General features: G+C 47.3%; 1 protein-coding gene across 2 annotated transcripts in view; it reads right to left on the bottom strand.

Annotated features, from left to right (window-relative positions):
- Nucleotides 1–22,932, bottom strand: part of EVC (EvC ciliary complex subunit 1) — a 719,388-nt gene that overhangs the window by 22,014 nt on the left and 674,442 nt on the right. For both annotated transcript variants that reach the window (XM_085642437.1, XM_085642438.1), the window contains exon 19: nt 975–1,056. In XM_085642437.1, coding sequence (XP_085498563.1) covers nt 975–1,056 — 82 coding nt within the window. The remainder of the gene's footprint in view (nt 1–974; nt 1,057–22,932) is intronic.

Below are 22,932 nucleotides of genomic sequence, written 5' to 3'. Positions count from 1 at the left end.
AGAAGACAATCACAACCAAATGGTCTCCAGCAGTGGTGCAACACAACCTGGAGAAAGCACAGAAGATATATACAGAACATTACAACCGCAGAAAAAACGTGAAAGAGACAGCTTTAGAAAAAGGGGAGTGGGTTAGAGTAAAGTTGGCAGTTCTCAAGAGAAAGGGAGACAGCAAATACTCCCCACCCCTAAGAGTGGAAGAGGTGTATGACCGAGCGGCGCTGCTCAGTGATGGAAATGTATGGTCCCAAGACCGTATGGCCAAATGCAACAAAATCCTACAGTGGCCCCGCGAGGACAAGGAAGGAGTGACATCACCAGAGGACACGAGGAACTCCGAATGGAGAGAGTGAAGAGAGTATGCCTGAAGATCATAACAGCGAGAGGGAAGAACGAGAAGGACCTGGAGGATAGGACCCAGGAAGTGGGCGAGAATGGAGAAAGAGAAGGAAAAGGTACCCAAGAAGGAAGAAGGGGAAGCCCTGTCGCAGAAGGGGGTCGAGAAGGACACACTACCCCGGTAAGATGCACCCGAGTTGGGCGAGCGGTGGTGAGACCATCCAAGTTTAAAGACTATGAACTGGAATAACAGACTATGAACTGGAATAACACTCTCAGTCATGTAATTAGTTTTGTGTGGTATAAAAGGGGGAGATATGTAGTGTTGCGGTCTAGTAGACGCGCACTACGTAAGCACGCAAATGCGCGTGGCGGCCATTTTGGACGCTACTGCGCATGCGCGAGACGCGCGAGGCGATAGTACAGCGATCGGAGGCTTATGCCCGGCGCTCTTAGGTGTTACCAGTATATAACCAATAAAGGAAGGTTAGATCACCATTTTGGCCCTTGTTCTTCACTGGGGGGAAACCTACAAGCTTACAGAGTCGCTGCTGGCCTAAGAGTAAATCACTAACACATTATTAAATATATCAAAATAATGATGTCTAAATCACTTTATGAGCATGAACACTTGCCTTGGTTGACAGACTGCTTGCCTTCAGTGAAGCGGACCTTTGCCATAACACCCAGATCAGCAATGAACTTCTGCTCAGCTTCCTAGATTCAAAAATAAGGGTAAAGTGTTTGTAAAAAGCAATAATATATGTTCTCCTCCTCTGTGACACGGCTGCATGAAAACCTGTACAGCATGTTATAGAGATACTCCATGCAGACGTACAAATGTCAGTTAGAACATTCCATTTTAAGCGGACAAAACCACTCAAAGCTACAGTTTCCTCAAGTAACTGTAACGTCATTATAAATCGCGCCTTCAGCCATGCTCGGTTTGGGGTTGGCCACAGGGCATGTCCTGCAGCCAGGTTCTTTGTCCATCCCCTGGTGGTCAGGCAACACTATGTTGTGTGTGGCCATGGAGTTGGCTGAAGGCCAGGCCCAGCACCCAACTCCCCCAGCTGCACACAAGCAATTAACAGCAGAGGGCTGAGTGAAGGATCTTGGTGTCATTTTAAATAAGGCAGACCTCCTGACTTTGTCAAAGGGTCAGAACACCAAAATGTAAAAGGTGGGCCTCTTGGATTTATGAAAGGGTTAGGATATCAACATAAAGCACATGTATTGTCTTTGTCAAAAAATGACCAATAATTATAATGAAATGCATAGTTCATTAATTCAATGCAATGTTTAATTAAAGTAATTGTTATAAAATGTAATAAAGATTTATTTGTAAAAAGCATCGAAATGTCTAAGTCTTTTTTTTTTTAAACATTTTTCAAGCCACGAAGGGTCGTCATATAACTCACCGTACAGAGGCTCTCCACTCCAGCTGAAGAGCATAAATCTAAGCTCTTCTGAACTTAATAACCTAAGCACCTTGCTTTCTTTTAATGTTGCTGAGGGGCTGATTCACTCCCTGCAGCCCACCACAACATAAAAAAAATTCTTAATGGTTTTAAGAGATCTCACAGGGCATTGTGGGGCGCTCTTTGCAAGGCGCATTCAATAATAAATAAGTAGCTCCTGCCGCTCATTTTATCAATTTATTAATATTTTTCATATATTGTTTGAGTTTCAAGATGCCCACCTGAGACACTTTAATCTTTAGTTTTTGTTGCGGGCAGCAGGGGGTGCCCAAGGGCCCCATTCGCCCTGCCAGCTTCCAGCAAGCAGCCCCATGGGCCATGCAGGAGCTGGCAATGTTCTCTTTTTTTATATAAAAGTATGGTGCCCTGGTGCCCACCCAAGTCACCTCACAGCATTGCTCACATTGGGAGCTGTGAGAGAAGACCCAAGGCACCCAAAGCCCGGCTGGATCTCATCTCAGGTGCAGCAGGAGCCGGCATAGCTCTCACTCTGCGGAACTAGCTCTCTTTTGCTCCAGAGCAATTCTTACGTTTACCTGTCCATGAGAGTGCGGTGAAGGGAGAAACTTTAAATTTAAGATGGAAAATTTACCTTTACATGTATTTCCATTCAAACCTACAAATTCTGGCACGATTTAGATTTAAATTAAAAATGTAGAGGCAAAAATATGGTTTTGGCCACAGGGGTCGTACCCACCAGGCCTAAGGGGGCAGGTTATCCTTAAAAATAATGTTTTGGGGGTTTCATAGATCCACAGATCCACTGCGCTGCCCTGCGTGAAAACCCTGGGGCTTCACAACAGATCCGTGGATCCAGAGTGATTCCCCAGGGATGTCATGCTGAGCATCTCGGTGGATCCACAAAACCCGAAAAAGATTGGGGCTTGGGCACAGAGTCTAGCTGCAGAACAGGCCCTGCCCGATCCCCACGCAAGGTGAAAGGCCATGCACTGAGGTGGTAAGGTATCCGCAGGGGGGTTGGGTGTAGGGCCAGGCCAAAGGCAGTAAGTGGCATGAGATTGGGGGCCTCTGGGGTGCACGGGCCTGCTGCAATCGAGGTCTTGCTCCAAACTCCACACCACGCCCAGCGATGGGCATCGCACTTTACATTAAAAACCAAAAAACATAGAAATTCAATGAAAAAAACTAATGTTAGAGTGACGTTATAGTTAGGAATTGTTATAATATGTTACTTTAAAATAATAAAACCTTATAAATTCAGAGAAAAAACGAAGGTTAAAGTGATGTTATAGTTAAGTGAAACTGTCAGTTAAAACATACTGTTTTAAACAAAACAACTGAAATTCACCAGTTATAGTTATCTCGAGTAACTATAATTCATCCCCCAAAGGAACTATAACTTATGCGTTCACCATGTACTGCCTCTACCCTTGCCTATTACAGCACTCATGACATGTTTAATTACTGCACTGATAACACCCCTAATGACATCTGAAATGACATTATTGAAAACAAAACTATGCATGGTGCGGTGTTATAGTTAGTTTAAAGCATGTGTATTTTATGAATATAGCGACCTTAGAAAATAACTCATGCTCACAACAGGTAAATTCTCTCACAAACACTGAGCAAAAAACTATCAGAGGGCTGCTCATTTACAAGAGGTGCTTTTTAGCACCATATACTGTACTTTGACAGTGTATTGATTCTATGCTGACAAAACGCCAGCATGGATTTTTGTTGCCGTAAGGTAGCAGGGACAGCTGCAAAAATGAATAGGAGCAAAATAACAGTGAGATGCTATTTATCACTACAGTACATTTTATAAGGGTTTGTACTTTGCTCCTTTCCTTTATACTTTCTGTCTAGATTGTCATATTTTCTATGAACATTGCTTTTTCCTGGCACATGTATATATGTACCATAGGACTAAACACAACTTTGTCCTACCCAGGCACCTAAAGTAATCTCGGCCTGAGCACCTTATCCAACGCTAACACTACAATCTGAAGTTTCACTTCTAGGATTTTTCTCATGGGGATATGATGCGTCGGTTCCTTACTGCAGCGCAGGAGAGGTGATGCGTCAGTTCCTTACCGGAGAGCAGGTGATGCGTCGGTTTCTTACTGCGTTCCAGTTACAATCCGACAAGATGGCGCCTCGATGGGATGCGACCATCCGGTGCGATGCGACAAAATGGCGTCTTGGATGCGATGCGACAACATGGTTGCAATGCGTGCACGCCCAACGGCCGTGCGGTGAAATCGGTGAACTTTGCAGCCTCAACAGGCCCTGCGACACGCTTCTCCGGTGATGCGACGGTGATCTCTGCGGCGGCACGCTTCTCCAGTGATGCAACATGCTTCGTCCGCGATGCGACGGTGAACAGCTGTGGCGGCAGCATGCTTCTTCGGCGATGCAACGGCAACTGCTGGGGCAGCGAAACGCTTCTCTTCATTGCGTCGCGCTTCCAGCTCCCAGCGACACGCAGTCTTTCAGAGGGCCCAAACAACAGGCCCCTCACTGAAGGTAGAATTCCCAGCAAGGGAATTCAGGGAGAGCTGGTGGTGAAGTCTTTGTGTCCTTGAGACTTCAGAAAAGGAGGCAAGCTCAGTCACAAGCCCTTGGAGATCTTCCTCGTGATGATAAAGTACACACAACAAAGTCGTTTTCTCCTTTCCTTGGCAATAAAGTAACCACTGCAGGCCAATCTCAACAGCAAACAGCACAGGGGCAGTAATCTTCCTTCAGCTTCTCTGGTTCTTCTCCTTGAAAAGGTTCATCTTGATTCCCAGAAGTGATCTAAAGTTCTGGGGTCTGGGCCCCAATATTTATACTGCAAAATCCTTTGTTCTCTGAAGGCAGAGAGTGTCTGTACCTAGTCAAAACCAGTTCTATCCTCCTGGGTGCAGCTTCCTGGCAGGAGGTGGAGACATCATTGTTTGAGAGCAGACCTGGCCCAGGTAGCTGAAAGGAAATCTCCTCCCCTACTATCTATTCTATGAGGGCTCAGGTCAGTGAAAGGAAATCTCCGCCCCCTACACTTTATTCAATGCAGGTCCTATTCAGTCCAGCCCTGACATATCAGACTGCTGGAGCCAAGGCCCTCTACAGACCCCTGTCACTCACAAACTAGACATGGAATACACAAACCTAGCAGAGACATGCTGGAAGGTTAGGCAAGAAAATACCTACTTTCTAAAAGTGGTATTTTCAAACACAGAATGTAAAAATCACCCTCACTAAAAGATGTATTTTAACATTCTGAGTTCAGGCATACTAAACTCGAATTTCTACCTTGTTCCCTGGGTCAGTTAGGATTATAAGATGTTATAATCAAACTGCCCATTCTGGCCTATGGGAACAGGTAGCCTTGAAATAGTGAAAAACGAAATTGGCTGTAATCAGGACATTGGGGCATGTCCTACCTTATATATACAATTCACCCTGCCCTTGGGCCTACTTTAGGGGTGAGTAATATGTAGAAAGGGAAGGTTTAGGGACTGGCAAGTGTGTGCACTTGCCAAGTTGACATGACAGTCCCAGACTGCACACAGGCTCTGCAATGGCAAGCCAGAGCCATATTTTACAAGCTGCTTCTGTGGGTGGCACAACCAGTGCTGCAAGCCCACCATCAGCATTTGGTTTACAGGCCCTGGGCACATTTGGTGCACTGTACTCAGGTCTGACAAGTAAATCAAATAACCAATCATGGAGTCACTAATCTATTACAACAATTTACATTAGGGAGCACTTGCACTTTGGCACTGAATAGCAGTGGCAAAGTGCCCAAAGCATCTAGACCAGCAAAAACATGGGATGCAACAGCAAAAAAAGGAAGGGAGACCCCCGCCAATGGTGCCAGGTCTAACACGTGTCCCCTCCAGCTGAAATGTGGGGAAAACTACCCACCCCTTGGGAGTTCTCTTCACTAAGGCAGAAAAATCTGGACAGACCATCAGCATTGGCGTGTTCTGTACCAGGGAGGTGTTCCACTGTGTAGTCCATCCCCTGTAGGGAAATGGACCACCTCAACAGCTTTGGATTCTCACCCCTCACCTGCATCAACCATCTGAGAGGCCTGTGGTCTGTCTGAAACCGGAAATCAGTCCCAAACAAGTATGGTCTCAACCTCTTCAGTGCCCAGACCACAGCAAATGCCTCACGCTCAATTGCACTCCACCTCTGTTCCCGTGGAAGTAACCTCCTACTAATGAAGGCTAAAAGTTGGTCTAGGTCCTCCTCATTCATCTGTGAAAGTACAGCCCCTACACCATGCTCTGAAACATCTGTCTGCACAATGAATTCTTTAGAGAAGTTGGGCGCCTGAAGCATGGGCGCCGAGCACATGGCAGTCTTCAGGGCATCAAAAGCTTTCTGACAGGTGTCAGTCCAGTTCACTTTCTTGGGCTGCTTCCTGGAAGTCAGCTCTGTCAAGGGTGCAACAATGCTGCCATACCCCTTGACAAACCTCCTGTAGTACCCTGTGAGACCTAAAAAGGCTCTCACCTCTGTCTGGGTCTTGGGGGGTTCCCAAGCCAGGATGGTATCAATCTTGGGCTGTAGGGGCGCCACTTGGCCGCTCCCAGCCTGGTGTCCCAAGTACACCAGGGAACTCTGCCCAATCTGGCACTTACTCGCCTTGATCATTAGGCCTGCCCTCCGCAGCGCCATCAACACTTCCCAGAGGTGGCGCAGATGTTCTTCCCAACTGGCACTGAACACTGCGATGTCATCCAGGTAGGTGGCACTGAAATCTTCCAGTCCAGCCAACACCTGGTTCACAAACCTCCGAAAGGTGGCAGGGGCATTCTTCATCTCAAAGGGCATAACCCGGAATTGGTAGTGTCCATCTGGTGTGGAGAATGCCCACCTCTCCTTTGCCCAATCAGTTAAGGCGATCTGCCAGTACCCAGACGTTAAATCAAACATACTGAGGTACCGTGCAGCCCACAACTGATCAATGAGCTCATCAGCTCTGGGGATGGGGTGAACGTCAGTCCTGGTGACTGAATTGAGCCCTCGGTAGTCCACACAGAACCGGATCTCTGGCGTGGCACCCGGTGCGGCAGCCTTTGGGACCAAGACCACTGGGCTGGCCCAAGGACTGCCTGAGGACTCAATCACCCCTAACGCAAGCATCTTGTAGAACTCCTCCTTGATCCAAGCTCTTACCCTGTCAGTCACTCTAAGTTTTGTGCTTAACAGGAGGATTGTCCCCAGTGTCCACATCATGCACATACCAATCAGTGATACTCGGAGTCAAGGAGAACAGATCAGAAAACTGTCCCAACAGTTGACGACAGTAAGCCTGCTGCTCAGGGGTCAGGGTGGAAGAGAGGTTTACACCATCCACTGACCCATCTTGCTCTTTCGCAGACAGGAGGTCAGGAAGAGGCTCAGTCTCCGCTAGGAGCATGCCCACTTCGGACCTCTCCAAGTGGGGCTTCAGGCGGTTGACATGCAGGACCCACAAAGGGTTCCTAGGAGACCGCAAGTCCACCAAGTAGGTGACATCACTCTTGCGCTCCACCACCTCAAATGGTCCGGTCCACTTATCCTCGAGCGCACAAGGCTCCACGGGGGCCATGACCCACACTTTCTGACCAGTCTGAAACTCGATCAGTGTGGCATTCTGATCGTACCATCGTTTCATCTCCTCCTGGCTGGCTTCCAGATTCACCTGAGCAAGTTCCCTGAAACACCTAGTTTGGTTTCTGAAGGCCAGGAGGATTACTGGGAGCTTTCTCACAGCCTTCTTTTACCAAACTCATAGGTCCTCTTACAGGGTGACCATACAGCAGTTCAAAGGGGCTAAACCCTAAGGACTTCTGTGGCACCTCTCTGTAAGCAAACAGAAGGCATGGCAAGAGGACGTCCCACTTACACCTCATAGGTTCCTCAAGACCCATAATCATGCCTTTTAGGGTTTGTTTGAATCTCTCAACCAGCCCATTACCTTGGGGGTTGTGAGGAGTGGTGAACTTATAGGTTACACCACACTCCTGCCACAGGGACTTCATATACTTGGAAAATGAAGTTGGTACTGCGGTATGACATCCCCTCTCTGGGGAACCCCGCACAGGAGAAAATCCCCATCAATGCACGACCCACCAAGGGGGATGTCACAGTCTGGAGAAGGATGGCTTCTGGGTACCAGGTGGCATGGTCCACCAAGACCAGGATGAACCTGTTGCCCATGGCTGTCTTGGGATCCAGAGGCCCCACAATGTCAATGCCACCCCACACCTTGCTCCACGCCGGATTGCGACCAGTACATCGAGGAGGGCGGGACTGCAAGGACCAGCTCCCACAGCGCCTGGAGAAGCAGCGGCGCAGCTGGGTCCTCTTCCAAGCCCCTCCCCTTACTAACGCAGCAGCGGCTCGCGGCCCCCGCTTCGCGGGTGCCGCTCGTGCCTATAAATCTGTGTGGACACTTGATTCCTGTGTGCCCTGACTCACCCCACACCTTGCTCCACGCCGGATTGCGACCAGTACATCGAGGAGGGCAGGACTGCGAGGACCAGCTCGCACAGCGCCTGGAGAAGCAGCGGCGCAGCTGGGTCCTCTTCCAAGCCCCTCCCCTTGGTTACCCAGCTCTACATATACCGCACCAATATCCGCGCTAGCGGAACGCGTGCGGAACGAAGAGCGGAGCGAAGACCGGGCAAAGAGCGGGCCGTTTGAGGCCGGCCGAGGCACGGCCAAGGCCCCACCGTGTTCCCAATCCCAGCATTTAGTATTGGAAGATTTGCATGAGAAATGTCGGCCAGGGAAACCAGAAGCAGAGCTACTCAGGCTGTAGGATCGCCTAAAGGTCCCCTAGACACGTACTTTGCCAAAGCTGGTTCATTAATCATTGATGAAATATCTATTCTTGAACGGCGAATATCCCAAGAAATAGACTGGGTTAGAAGATCTTCACTAGGGCCCCTGGCACTTGCTACCACGCCTGAACAATCTGTCGCCCTAAATATGGCAGATCTAAGAGGGTCAAATGTTATCCCTGATCCAGCTGACCAGTGCAGTCCTACTTCAACTACCAATGACTGCGAGATGTCCGCTATCACGGAACTAAGCATCTTGCCTCTCCCTTCTGCCAGAACGCCATCACTTCCCTCAAATGCTACCTCAACCCTCCCTACCGGTGATATAATCACCGACAATCCCATCTCCACCCTAGACTTAATACGGAGGACGAGGGAAGGAGCAATACCGAAAAAGAAAACCCCAAAAAAGGTTGGCTCTTTTGGCGGACGCAAGGTGAACGCTCCCAAGCGTAACACCAAAAACGACTCGTCCCATAAGATCCCTAAACCCAAGTCATCAAGCCAACCTGGGCAAAAAGGGGTACCATCTGCTACAAATATGTCTGTGTCACCTCCCATTCCAAATTGCACAGCAGGGAACGAGCTACCTACCCTCTTGGATATCCGAACCCTCCTAAGGGAAATCCTTAATCCCCTGGAGTCTCGCATCTCCAAGATAGAATCACTTCTAGTGCAAATTCACACGGGTCTACTATCCGTAGTAGAGGGGAACGAGCCATCCAATGGTAAGATTAGCAAGGAGAGGGATAATAATTCTGAACACCCACCCAGAAGAGGCCTACCTTTACCTCTGCCTATTCCAACGCAACAACTTTCTGCATGCACATCAGAGAAACCATTACCATCCAATCCAACTAGTGCTAACACAAATCGACAAGAAGCCTCGGTTCCACCCCCTCCAGAGACACCAACGATGGCCCCACAGCACAGGACAGTTAATCTTCCACCTCAGGCTATTCCATACGTGGTGATTCTGGCAGGTATTCCGGAATTAACCACCCCCTCCGGAGAATCAGTGGGCGCACTAAAAAACAAAATTATTCACTGGCTGTCCATTAACAGACCCTTGCCTGAGGGCACACACAGCGAGGTTCTTATGGTGAGAAGAACCCCCTGGATAGGCTCCACTAGGAAGTCTATCCAGGGAGATTGTGTTGTGATAAATTTCAGGGACCCTGCTACTGTTAAGTACATTTGTAGTTGGCCCCGGAACACGCAGGGGTCGCCCATTCAAACCCTCCCTCTGTCTTTCTTTTATCCCTCAGTGGGACACGATGGGGAGGGAGAGGGAGAGGGATGGGAACTTGTGCCCAGCAGAAGGAATTGGAGGCGGAGATCTAATGCACACAAAATTCACCCTATTCCTAGAAATACGATGGATGACTATTTTCCAACATACAACAGGTTTAGTTATTTAGACAGAGTGGATTGACTGGATAGGCAAAATTCAGGGGAGGCGGAGAAGCGCAATAGCCCTCCACTACACGATGCCCCGCCAGACATTCTTATACAGACTATTGGACTCCAGCAGACGCAAACCAATCTGCAATCCTGTGAAGTGTCTCCTACTGAATCTAGTGGCGCGGCACAGGAGACCCTTGCACAAGATCAACTCCATGTCAATTCGAATGTAAATTCCATGGACACCATATCGTTATTTCCCAACCCAGGGAGGACTCAAGTTCCCCTTCTAAATATTCTGTCCTGGAATGTGGCAGGTTTGTCTAATAAATTAAATTGCCCGGCTTGGAATACCTTCATAGAGAATAGGAACATTTGTTTGTTCCAAGAAACCTGGCTGAGGGAAGATTCTACCTGCACTGGCTTCGCCATTTTTTCGAAGAATGCCAAATGGTGTGGCAAGGGCCGCCCTTCTGGCGGTCTTGCAATTTGGATAGCCACAGAATTAGGCTGCAGGGCTGCCCCGTTGACAATAAATTCGGAGGATATTTTGGCCGTACTTTTAGAGTGGCCGGGCTCGTACCGCCTCTTGGTAATAAATGTTTATTCAAGGCCAGTTAGTTTTTTGAAAGAATCAAGTACTATTGATGAGCTTTATCTTGCCCTCAACACAATCCCTGAAGGCGTCCCCTACATAATAGGAGGAGATCTCAACTGCCATTATGAGCCCCTTATGGGCTCATCGGATGGCTTGACCAAGGAGGAGGACCTTGCCTGGTCTATACCTCCCTCCCAGCTACCGGCCCCAAGAGCCTGGTCTCCTCTGGCGGTGCAAATCTCATCACTTACTCTCAAACACGGACTTAGGGCCTGCAATGGAAGGTTACCATCAGATATACCTCCAAAATGTACCTTTCATAGGGGAAATACAACATCAAACCTTGATTACATTTTGGTCCCACTGGCATTATGGGCAAAATTAAGTTTCTTTCGCATTTTGCTAAGAGAGGATAGTGACCATAATGCTCTGGAGCTTGAGCTTCATTGCGCTGGACTTGAACCCTTGGAAAAGAACAGAGAGTCTCCAGATGCTGGGTTACTCCTTTCCAACAATAGGCGAAGAATAAAATGGGAGACTATATTAACGAAACAAGGGTTGATACCCAAGTAATACGCCTTAGTCCCCCCCTTGTTAGAGAAGGCTCAAGTTTTAAATGCTGATTCTAGTACGATGGGTCTATTTACGGAGCTGGGTGAGCTACATGCAGATCTTACTACATCTGTGTCAGAAGTTTTAACTAGTAAATCCCATAGGGCTCGTGGGACTATTACTGGTCCCCTCTGGTATAATTCCGCCTGTAGGAAGGCCAAAAGCGACCTCCTATTTTTAATAAAGAATGGACACGACCGGGACGAAATTAGCGAACAAAGAAAGGCATATAAATTCTTAACTAAGAATGCAAAGTTAGAATGGGAACAGGAAAAGTGGGAGAAATTAACGAAATATCTGGCATGCAGAGACTCAAGGAAATTTTGGTGCTGCGCAAACACAGGCTCAGAAGAGCTGGTCTCTGCAGTCGAACCCAATATTTCAGCTAAGACCTGGCAGGACCATTTCCAGTCCCTATATATGCCATCTGAGGAGACGGTGGTGGATCCTGTCCAGGCACAAATAAGCACACCCTTGGGTTCGTCCCTCTCCCTTTCACTCAAAGAAGTCAAAGTAGCTATTATGGGTTTGGCGTCAGGAAAGGCACCGGGTCTGGATGGCCTTCCGGGAGACCTATTTAAACAGGAACCTGAAGTCTGGGCACCATATTTCGTGCTTTTATTTAATTCTATTTTAAAGGGTATGGAGCTTCCTGATACTTGGCTGGGAGCAGAGATCGTCCCAATTTTTAAAAAGGGTTCGCCTCTGCTCCCAGCCAACTATAGACCAATCAGTCTCATTGACGTCTCCCAAAAATTATTTGGAAGACTTATTCTTAACCACTTACAAGAGTGGATAGATGAATCAAACGCCATGAGTACATACCAGGCTGGCTTCAGGAGGAAAGTCTCCACCATTGATCAGATTTTTAGATTAAATTGTATCCATTGGAAAACTGTTTTAATAGAAGGTGGCACTTTGTATACTATTTTCGTTGACTTACGTGCCGCATTTGACTTAGTCCCACGGGACAAACTTTGGGTCGTCCTGGACGACATGGGGGTCCCCAAGGATATATTAGTCATCTTAAAAAGACTCCACTCGGGGAACTATGCAAGGGTGAGGTTTGGAAGGGGGGGCACCTTGACCGACCGATTCCCCGTTGACAGGGGGGTTAGACAGGGGTGTGTGCTGGCGCCGGCTCTGTTCTGCCTCTTTGTCAATGGGGTGATCGGTCATTTGAACGCGCTGGAAAATATTGATGCTCCTAGACTTGGAGGCACAGGGGTACCTGCTATTCTTTTTGCAGATGACACCCTGTTGCTCTCAAAGTCTCCAATGGGTATCCAGCGGATCCTTGATGGATTCTCAAATTTCTGTGCGATTCGGGGGTTGGAGATCAATGCTTCGAAGACCAAGTATATGATCTTCAACCCCCCCCAGAAATTACGTCCCAACCCCACTCTGGGACCCATTAGGTTGGAGAGGGTCTCCAAATTTGAATACTTGGGGATAACATTAAACGAGTCCATGACTTGGGACTCACATTGTACCAAGGCTAGACTCAAACTAACCCAAATGACAGGAGGACTGGCAAGGATGTCCCGTGGTTTGACTTACCAGCCACTTTCCTCTCGGCTACAGATCTATAGGATGCAAGCAAAAGGGGCAGTGACTTATGGTGCTGAATTATGGGGGCATTCTGCCACCCAGACTCTTCAGGTGTCTGAGAATAATTTTATTAGACAACTAGCAGGGCTCCCGTCTAGCACCCCTCTTTTACCACTGAGATTGGACCTAGGTCTAAGACCAATTCTAGAAGAACTGAGTCTGAAACCGCTATTGTATTGGCGGAAACTATGGTCGGTACCAGAACTGTCTAATTTTAGAGCTGAGCTTCAGGAAATAATGAGACTGCGCAATCCTGCACGGTTTCCTTGGCTCAGACACATCAAACAAATATGCGAGGTATTAGGCAGGCAAAATCTATGGTCCGACCCAGAAAACATCTGCCCTAGAACTTCACGAAAGTCTCTCTCAAAAGCCTATTACGAACACCAACTGCGCATTAACATAAACAACGCAGAGGAGAGGTTCCTGACGGGCAAATTCTTGAGGGTAAAAGACTTATATCTCCAGGAGGATGTTTATGACAATATTGGCCCCCCACTTACCAGGAAACTTTTTTTGCAATGGCGGTATGGCACCCTTCCTCTCAAAGTGCACACTGCGCGATGGACAAATGCTGAGAGCTCACTCCATTGCCCAGCTTGTGATTACTGGAGGGAGTGCGACTTGCACATAATATTTTTCTGTCCAGCATACAGAAAAGCAAGAAATTACTGGCTTGTCCCAATACTAAGAAATCTGGGCTTTAGGCGCTATCGTCTTGCTTATAGGATCCTGAAAAGTGATCTGTCTGCCCCAATTGTATTCGCGGTGGCAAAATTTTTAACTTCAATGTGGCACAGACGCACTCAGTGTATTAAGTTATTGAACGAATGATGGTTTTACAAATTGTTATATTAATTGTAAATTGTAACTGTATTCCAATGTTATGAATTTCTTTTATGCTGTAATTCTTTTATGGTCCAAGAGACCGAAATAAAGAACAATTGAATTGAACAATGCCAACCCTTTCAAAGGGGGCGCTGACCACAGGGCACGGCTGGAGAGGAGCCTTTTGCTTCCTCCCACACTTACCACTTGCATGGCAAGTCTGACAGGTCCTGCAATGAGTATCTGAACTCTTGCGCATTTGGGGACAATAAAAGTGGGTAACAAGCCTTTCAAAGGTCTTTTACTGCCTCAAATGTCCTGCTAAAGGCACATCATGAGACAGCCCCAGTAGGAAGGCTCTGAAGCGCTGGGGTACCACCAGCACACGGGATGACCCAGGCTCAGAAACCTTAGGCTCGCTATACAGGAGACCATTCTCCGAGTAGATCCAATGTGATCCAGACTGATCACCTCCTGCCTGGTTTGTGGCCTGTTGCCGCAAACCCACAAGAGAAGGGCACTTCCTCTGATCCTCGCAGAACTCTTCCCTGAAGGGTCCTCCTTTCTGCTGCCAATGGCTCAGCTCAGGCAGGTCCCCCAGTTCAGCTACTTTCTCCTGTAGGTTCCAGGGCATCCCCCTCAAGGTCTGCCTCCTCCTGGACTGTGGGAACTTTGGGGGCTGGTTTCCCACACCCCCTGCCTCTTCTCTTTAAGGCAGGCACATGGGCCACTCTTTCAGGCTCCAGGTCCTCTTGAATACACTTACTGGCTGCCATAGACCGAGTGGTCACACACGCCCACTCTGGCAAACCCAACATCTCCAAATGAGCACTTCGCTCCACCTCTGCCCAAGGAGAGCTCTCCAAATCATTGCCTAACAGACAGTCAACAGGCATGGCTGGCCTCACAGCTACTTGAAGGGTACCTGAGACCACCCCCCCCCCCCCCAACTCAAAGGGGACCTGAGCAACCTTGCAGTGGATCTCTGTGTTGTCAGCAGCAACAACAGGGTAAAATGCATTGGGGATCACCTGCTCTTCAGACAACAGCCAACATATGATAGCTGTCACACTAGCTCCGGTGTCTCTCAGAGCCTCCACCCTATGACCATTGATGGTCACCCACTGCCTGTATTTCTTAGTGTTATCAGGCAGTTGGGTTCTGGGGACCACCTCACAGTCTCCTAAAGAGACTAGGGACATCTATTGAGGACCCCACCCACCTTGGGCACCCATCTCCTCCCCCAGGGATACACTAGCCATCTGCCGCCGCGGTGCACCAGAGGGTGCTGTTTTACCTTTGTTGGGTCACTGGGAATCCCAGAAGAAGTGGCCCACCTGAGCACAACCAAAACATCTCTTGGGACCCCTCTGAACAGGCTTATCTGTCGGTCCCTTGACTTCTTCTCATGGGGAGGCTGGGAACCCTTCCCTTGGTTCCCTTGGGGATTACTTTGGGGCCCTTTCTGGAACTCCCTCTGTTTACCCTTGTCCCCCACACTCTTCTGCTGGGGACCCTGACCAACTTTGGCAAAGTCTCCCATATGACCCTTGTGGACCCGGGTGCTCACCCTGCGGTCCGCCTCCTCAGCAAGCTTCCTGGGGTTAGTCAGCTTACTATAAATAAAGTGCTGGCATAGCTCTGGAAAACAACTAGTAGACAAGTGCTCCCATGCTATCATGTCATAGAATGCTTCAAAATCCTTAACTTTGCTACCCTTCACCCAACCATCCAATGCTCTGCAAAAAAAGACACATATTCTACCCAAGTACTTGACTCCAGTTTCTTAGAATTTCTAAACCTTTGTCTATAAAGCTCTGGGCTCAACCCATACCTGGTCTATAAGGCTTCCTTCATGTGGACATAGGAATTCTGATCCTCAGATGGCAAATCTAACAAGGTATCCCGCCCATCACTGAGGAACCGCCCCACAACCCTGCTCCCTAATCCTTCGCAGGGACCCAGTGGGAGGTCATAGCTACCTCATTGGCCTTAAACCATTCCCCAATATCTTCATTCTTGTGGAACTCCTTAATGACATCTTGTTTCTACAGGCACGGATGGTGTGCTGCCATCAGAGAGAGTAATTTCTAAACTCTTGGCTTTCAATTCCAACTCCCTCAACATCCTTTCATGCTCTAACTGCATTCTCTTCTCTTCCAAGGCTAACTTCTTATTCTCTAACTCCATCTGACCACCCAGCTTGAGCTTGGCTAGCTTCAACTTATGCATTCTATCCCTTGCCCTATCCTCCAGCTCCTCTGGTGACAGGCCCTTTGAAGAAACACTGCTGCCTGGCCTGGAAGGTACTTTCTCCCCCGGTCAGGCCCAATGGCCCATCCAGCTGCCCATCTTATTCTCTGCTTCCTCCCTAGGCTCTTCAGGATGCTCAGTAGCATTTCTATATTCCAACCAGGCCCTCAGCGCCTTTTGGAACTCTTCCTTCCTGGTGATGCCTTTCACAGGGATTTTAGTTTTTTTACAGGTTTCAAGCTTGGCACAGAGTAGGTATCCACCCTTTCTTCTTCAAATTGTAGATCCATAGATGTGTTGGATGCTGTTTTGGTCATGGTGACAAGAATTGGCAGTTCTTAGCAAAAATAGAAGTCCCGAGGAATAAATTCGTTCAAAGATGTATGTGATCACGTTATGGTCTGCACTCACTAGTAGTGTACACCAATCACTGTATAGGAGTCACAAATGCAAGTCCAAATCCTCACCGCTGACCACCAATGTTAGAAATGGGGGTCTCTTGTTGGCAATGGTTTGCAACTTTATTCAAATAGGGACCCTTGCTATAAGTCAGGGTAAGAGGCTGCACTTCTAAAATAACCCCTGCTCACTCCCTTGGTAGCTTGGCAAGAGCAGACAGGCTTATCTCAGAGGCAGTGTGTAAAGCATTTGTGAACACATACAGTAATACAGTGAAAACACTACAAATGGACACCACAACAGTTTTGAAAAATAAGTAATCTTTACTAGACTTAACACAAGACCAAACGACAAAAATCCACACTACTATAATAAAAATATGACCTTAAAATGGTAGAAATAGCTTAGTTCAATGTAGATGGTAAATGCGACACTTTACTCTCAAAGTACTTTAGATGCGTCATGCAATACAAACAAAAGGGTCGCAGGGAAGATGATGCGTCGGTTCCTTGCTTCGGGGGTGGTGATGCAACGGTTCCTTACTGCAGCGCAGGGGAGGTGATGCGTTGGTTCCTTACTGGAGAGGAGGTGATGCGTCGGTTACTAAATGCGTTCCGGTTATGATGCGACAAGATGGCGCCTCGATGCGACGATCTGGTGCGATGCGACAAAATGGCGTCTTGGATGCAATGCGACAACGTGGATGCAATGCGTGCACGGCCGACAGCCGTGCCGCGAAAACTGTGAACTTTAGAGTCGCGACAGGCCCTGCGACACGCTTCTCCGGTGATGCGACGGCGACCTCTGCGGCGGCGGCACGCTTTACCGGTGATGCGACACGCTTTGTCCGCGATGCGGTGGCGAACAACTGCGGCCATGGCACGCTTCTTCGGCGATGCAACGACAACTGCTGCGGCGCTGACACGCTTCTCCTTGTTGCATCACGCTTCCAGTTCTCAGTGACACGCAGTCTCTCAGAGGGCCCAAACAACAGCAGGCACCTCACTGAAGGTAGATTTCCCTGCAAGGGAATTGAGGGGGAGCTGGTGATGAAGTCTTTGTGTCCATGAGACTTCAGAACATGAGGCAAACTCAGTCACAAGCCCTTGGAGATATTCCTCAAGATGATAAAGTACACACAACAAAGTCCTTTTCTCCTTTACTTGGCAATAAAGTAACCACTGCAGGCCAACCCCAACAGCAAACAGCACAGGGGCAGTAATCTTCCTTCAGCTTCTCCGGTTCTTCTCAATGGCAAAGGTTCGTCTTGATTCCCAGAAGTGAAATAAAGTTTTGGGGTCTGGGCCCCGATATTTATACTGCACAATCGTTTGTTCTCTGAAGGCAGAGAGTGTCTGTACCTAGTCAAAACCAGTTCTGTCCTCCTGGGTGCAGCTTCCTGGCAGGAGGTGGAGACAGCATTGTTTGAGAGCAGTCTTGGCCCAGGTAGCTGAAAGGAAATCTCCCCCCTACTCTCTATTCTATGAGGGCTCAGGTCAGTGAAAGGAAATCTCTGCCCCCTACTCTCTATTCAATGCAGGTCCTATTCAGCCCAGCCCTGACCTATCAGATTCCAGACCCCTGTCACTCACAAACCAGACATGGAATACACAAACCTAGCAGAGACATGCTGGATGGTTAGGCAACAAATTACTTACTTGCTAAAAAAGGAAACACCCTCACTAAGATTAACATTCTGAGTTCAGGCATACTAAACTCGAATTTCTACCTTGTTCCCTGGGTCAGTTAGGATTTTAAGATGTTATAATCAAACTGCCCATTCTGGCCTATTGGAACAGGTAGCCTTGAAATAGTGAAAAACGAAATTGGCTGTAATTCACTATCAGGACATTGGGGCATGTCCTACCTTTTACATACAATGCACCCTGCCCTTGGGCCTACCTTAGGGATGAGTAATAGGTAGAAAAGGGAAGGTTTAGCGACTGGCAAGTGTGTGCACTTGCCAAGTTGACATGGCAGTCCCAGACTGCACACAGGCTCTGCAATGGCAGGCCTGAGCCATATTTTACAAGCTGCTTCTGTGGGTGGCACACCCAGTGCTGCAAGCCCACCAGCAGTATTTCATTTACAGGCCCTGGGCACACATGGTGCACTGTACTCGGGTCTGACAAGTAAATCAAATAGCCAATCATGGAGTCACTAATCCATTACAACAATTTTTCAATAGGGAGCACTTGCACTTTGGCACTGAATAGCAGTGGCAAAGTGCCCAAAGCATCTAGACCATCAAAAACATAGCAAAAACATGGGAGGCAATAGCAGAAAATGGAAGGGAGACCCACGCCAATGGTGCCAGGTCTAACAGGCATTATGCAAAAATGTATACCAGGAAACACAATCATTACCAATCTGCCAAGAAAACCATAACCACAAGTTTTTGTTATTGCTTTTGAAAGTGGATGAACCATTTTGTACTGCCCAGTTATGTGGTGAAAGAAAGAGGTTTGGGGAAGGCTAGGTTCATCTGGGAAAAAAATGAAGCAGTGGGGTAAGAAATCTAAAAGTTCTACATTGTGCCAGAATTTGTGGGTTTGGATGGAAATAAATACGGGTGTTTTTGAATTCTGGGTATAGAGAAAGTCTAAAGCATCTATTCACTTCATTTGGTTTCTCATAAAATATGAAAATAATGTTGACTAATTCATTTGTGCAATTGACTTTAGGAATACCCAGCCATAAACGTTCATCATGCTGCTGAGGTCACAAAAATGACAAATGCCTCATGTGATTGGCAAAAAGCCCTGCTGTGGGTCACATATGGTATATGACTTTTACAGAGTATAACCTAGAACACAGGCTGAGGAGCAGTCATAGCCAACTGGTGGCCATGACAGTGTTTAAAGGGGACCTGTTTATCATTTTGAAGTACTAAATTTGGCTTTAGGTAAGTCAGTTGTCATGATGGCTTACCAAAGTGAGACCTAGCTGCATAATGCTCATATTTGCACAATGTAAGCTTGCATGTTTAACAAGGTAATCTGAGCCAAAGTACTATGTTACCATTCAGGAGACAGCATTGAATACATTGGTAAGTCTGTGCCTCTTTCTTCCTAACTTTGGATTAAAAAATGACCTAAACTTACCTTAGCAATACAAATAAAAACAATTAGTTAACATGGATTTTCATTGTATAGGTCATAAGAATGACATTTTAAAAAGTTGTCATATTTATATCTTTCAGAAATCCACTTTAATCTTCTTCTGTCATCTCCATTCCTGTGGGCTGTATGTAGCTCCCAAGTGATTGGTTTCTACCACACATTTATTAATCCCGGAAAGGTGAGAAGGGATGTGAATGAGCTGCAGATCTGAGGATCACCTAGGACTAAAGATTTCCTGTGGACAGCTCACTTATTGAATAGAAGTCTATAAAAGCAAGCTTGCTCTGATTTAAGGCCTGTTCAGACAAAAAACAACATGGCTGCCAGTGACTTCCATCTCAGAAACCACATGTCATACATGGTTTGACACTCTTTGAAAGCCAGCTCTCACAAAGAGCATTGTCGCTTCTGTTTTGTCAACAAGGACTTAAATGGTAAGCCACACCAGCGAATGCTATGAAACTCAAGGCTCATAGACTTTCAGGAGGCTCTCTATCTGGAAGGGAGAAAGAAAGGACACACAAGTGGGGTGCCTGGTTTAAATTCCACAACTGTTGTCTAAAGCTGGATTCAAATACATTGTATTGAATTTTGTTGATTTACATTACTGTGAAAACCTGAATGCTATTTTGTGTTCATGTGTATATAAACTTCATGCACTGAGCACTGTACCACACTGCACTGGATTGTACCGCTTAAAGTATTGTGAAAAATAGTAAGACATGTTAGGACCCAAAGTATCCAAAAAGGGTCTGGGGAGCCCCACACATTTTTTCCCATGCAGCGAAGCACATTTGGAAAAAGAAATACTCTCTCTGGTAAAATTACAAGAACCCAGTCTCACAATTAAGCTACGCAACAAAGGAGGTGGCACTGCTCTGACACAAATACATATTAATAAAAGGTTAAGTGATGCTGTCTAACTCAGAATTCCATCAAAGAAGTTAGAACCAATGCTCTAAATACACACTAACACAAAATAGGAAGTGTGTTGATGGAAGCATTACACAGAGGAGATTTTTTTGTCACGAATATGAGTGCCCTCCAACTACAGTATTTTATGGAATTTCCAAGATGCTTAAAAGTCAGCAGGACCCAGCGCTAAAATCTATAGTGCTGGACATTGGGTTACTGGATGGGGGGGGGAGGGTGAAACCCTACACAAGCCACAACCACAATCTCTGTTAGGGTGAAACACAAGCAAACCCCAAATTAATCTGTTCTTAACCCTCTGGTAGCTTGGCAGAAAGCAGTCAGACTTAATTTAGAGGCAATGTGTAAAGTAAAGCACTTCAAACAGTAATAAAGTTAAAACACAACACAAGAAAAATCCCAAACCAATATCGAAAATTAGAGTAAAATGTAATAAATGGTTTGACATTAAAATGACAAAAAATACAATCAGTAGAACCAGAGATATACAATTTTAAAGAATTAAGTCAAAACAGCGCCTAGAAGCACAAAGCACCAACTGTGGTTATCTAGCCGTGCTGGACTGAGACAAAGTCACAACTTCAGGCCAGTGGTGGCTAGTAGGGAATGGGGGCGGCAGGGGGGCAAGAGGGGAGATGAAGGAGGGGGTTGAAAATATATATTTTTTTTAATGCCCTTACTTTATCCGCTGGCTGCATCTCTCCTCCGCTTCTCTGCTCTTCCTGACTCCAGTCTGGAAGAAGCTGCAGAAAGCACCAGGCACACAAGCTCCCCTGAGACAATCACAACGCTACAATGCAGCGTTGTGATTGGTCTGAGCTCCGTGGATGGGCTCTGAAATCAGGACAGGGAGCCCTGTGCATATTCTCTATCAGGCTCTCCATTACTGCCTGGTACGGAATATGCAAATTGCGCATGACTGTTTGGCCGGCCAAAACAGCTGGCCAAGCAGTCAGGTGCACTTAGTGTGCATATTCCACTCCTCCCCCCTAAGCCACCAGCCCGCCCCACTCTAACCCTGCCCCGCAGCAACCAAAAATAAATTGTTAATAACGTTTAGTTATTGTCATTTTATTTTTCCCTCTTTCACTGCTCCAAAAGCAGTGCGGCGGTGCTCCTCCTCCTTATCCGAGGAGCCGCCACTGCTTCAGGCAAACTGCGATGGAGCATGGATGAGATACAGGGACCAAGTTAGGCCCACTTAACTAGAGTACCTTAATCCTGGTTGGGGAGCATTACTAGATTTCACGTTGAGGATGTATCGCGCAGCGGCAGCTCTGAGGAGCTGCGGAGTGAGGTCCTGCATCATTGAGGAGGGGCTTGCGATGGGAAGTCCTGCATCAAAGATGCGTTGCGCACCTGCTGGTACCAAAGAAGTTATGGGGCTTGCGATGAGGAGTTCTGCATGGTCATCGGGGATGCAATCAACAAGGTGCTTGCGATGTGAAAGCCTGGTTCGAGGATGTCCCTTGCCGTGGAGGATCTGAGGAGAAGGGCTGAGATGCGGAGTCCTGCATTGAGAAAGCGTCACATAACGGTTGTTCTGAAGCGGAGGTCAGAGGAGATGTGCTGCATTGCATCGGTGTTGCCCACAAGATTAGAGCTAGGATGGCAGAGCACCTTCAGGTCCACTTCTAAGAGTCCAGGACTGGTGTGGCTACTTGGTGGACAAGACTAACAACAGACTGAGTCATTGTGCTGGGTTCAAGGTGATTGGAGACTGTTCTGTCTCTGAGGCTTCTTAACAGTGGGCAAGCCAACTGGCCCTTGGAGTCACTATGGTGGTCCTGAGTTCAAGATGCAGGTCCAGTCCTTCATTCAGCCAGCAGGGAAACAGAGCAGCACTCCTTCTGACCAGCACAGCAGTCCTTCTGAGTTTCCCACAGGTCCAGAAGTGAACTCAAGTGTTGGGTCTGAGGGTCCAATATTTATACCTGGTGTCAACATTGAAATAGGAGAAGACTCTTTAGGTTTCCATCCCCAGAGGTGCTTGCAATTTCCTGCCTCTCAGCCCTTGCCCAGATTGTAAAATAGAGCAGTGCAAAGCCCCTTGTGAGTGTGCTCAGGCAGAGACTTTTTGATGTGCAAGTGTGGTAGGTGACAGCTGCCCCCTCATCAAGACAGAGATGGCCCAACCTGTCAACACCTATGGCCCCTTGTTCCACTGTCTGGGAGCAATACACAAAGACCAACTGCCAGCTACACCTAGTCATGTGACCCAGGAGAGAGTCAGGAGAAGCCAAATGGTTGGGACAAGAAAATGGCAACTTTCAAAAAGTGATATTTTTAGAATTGTGACTTAAAATCCGACTTTACCATTAAAGAGGGTGTTAATTCCAATTCTTTAGACACCAAACACGACATTCCTACCTGCTTCCAATTGAACGTTATTAGTAAATGTAATCAGTTAACCTAATGTTATCCTATGGGAGAGGTAGGCCTTGCAGTAGTGATAAACAAATTTAAGAGTTTTTCACTACGAGGACATGTAAAACTTAAAAGTAAATGTCCTACTTTTCGTATACATTCCACCCTGCGTTCTGGGCTGTCTACGGCCTACCCAA

The sequence above is a fragment of the Triturus cristatus genome, chromosome 2_2 (assembly GCF_964204655.1).
Source record: "Triturus cristatus chromosome 2_2, aTriCri1.1, whole genome shotgun sequence".
NCBI classification, from domain to species: Eukaryota; Metazoa; Chordata; class Amphibia; order Caudata; family Salamandridae; genus Triturus; species Triturus cristatus.
Note: the sequence above shows the minus strand (reverse complement) of the source record. Positions and strands in the feature narration are given on the sequence as shown.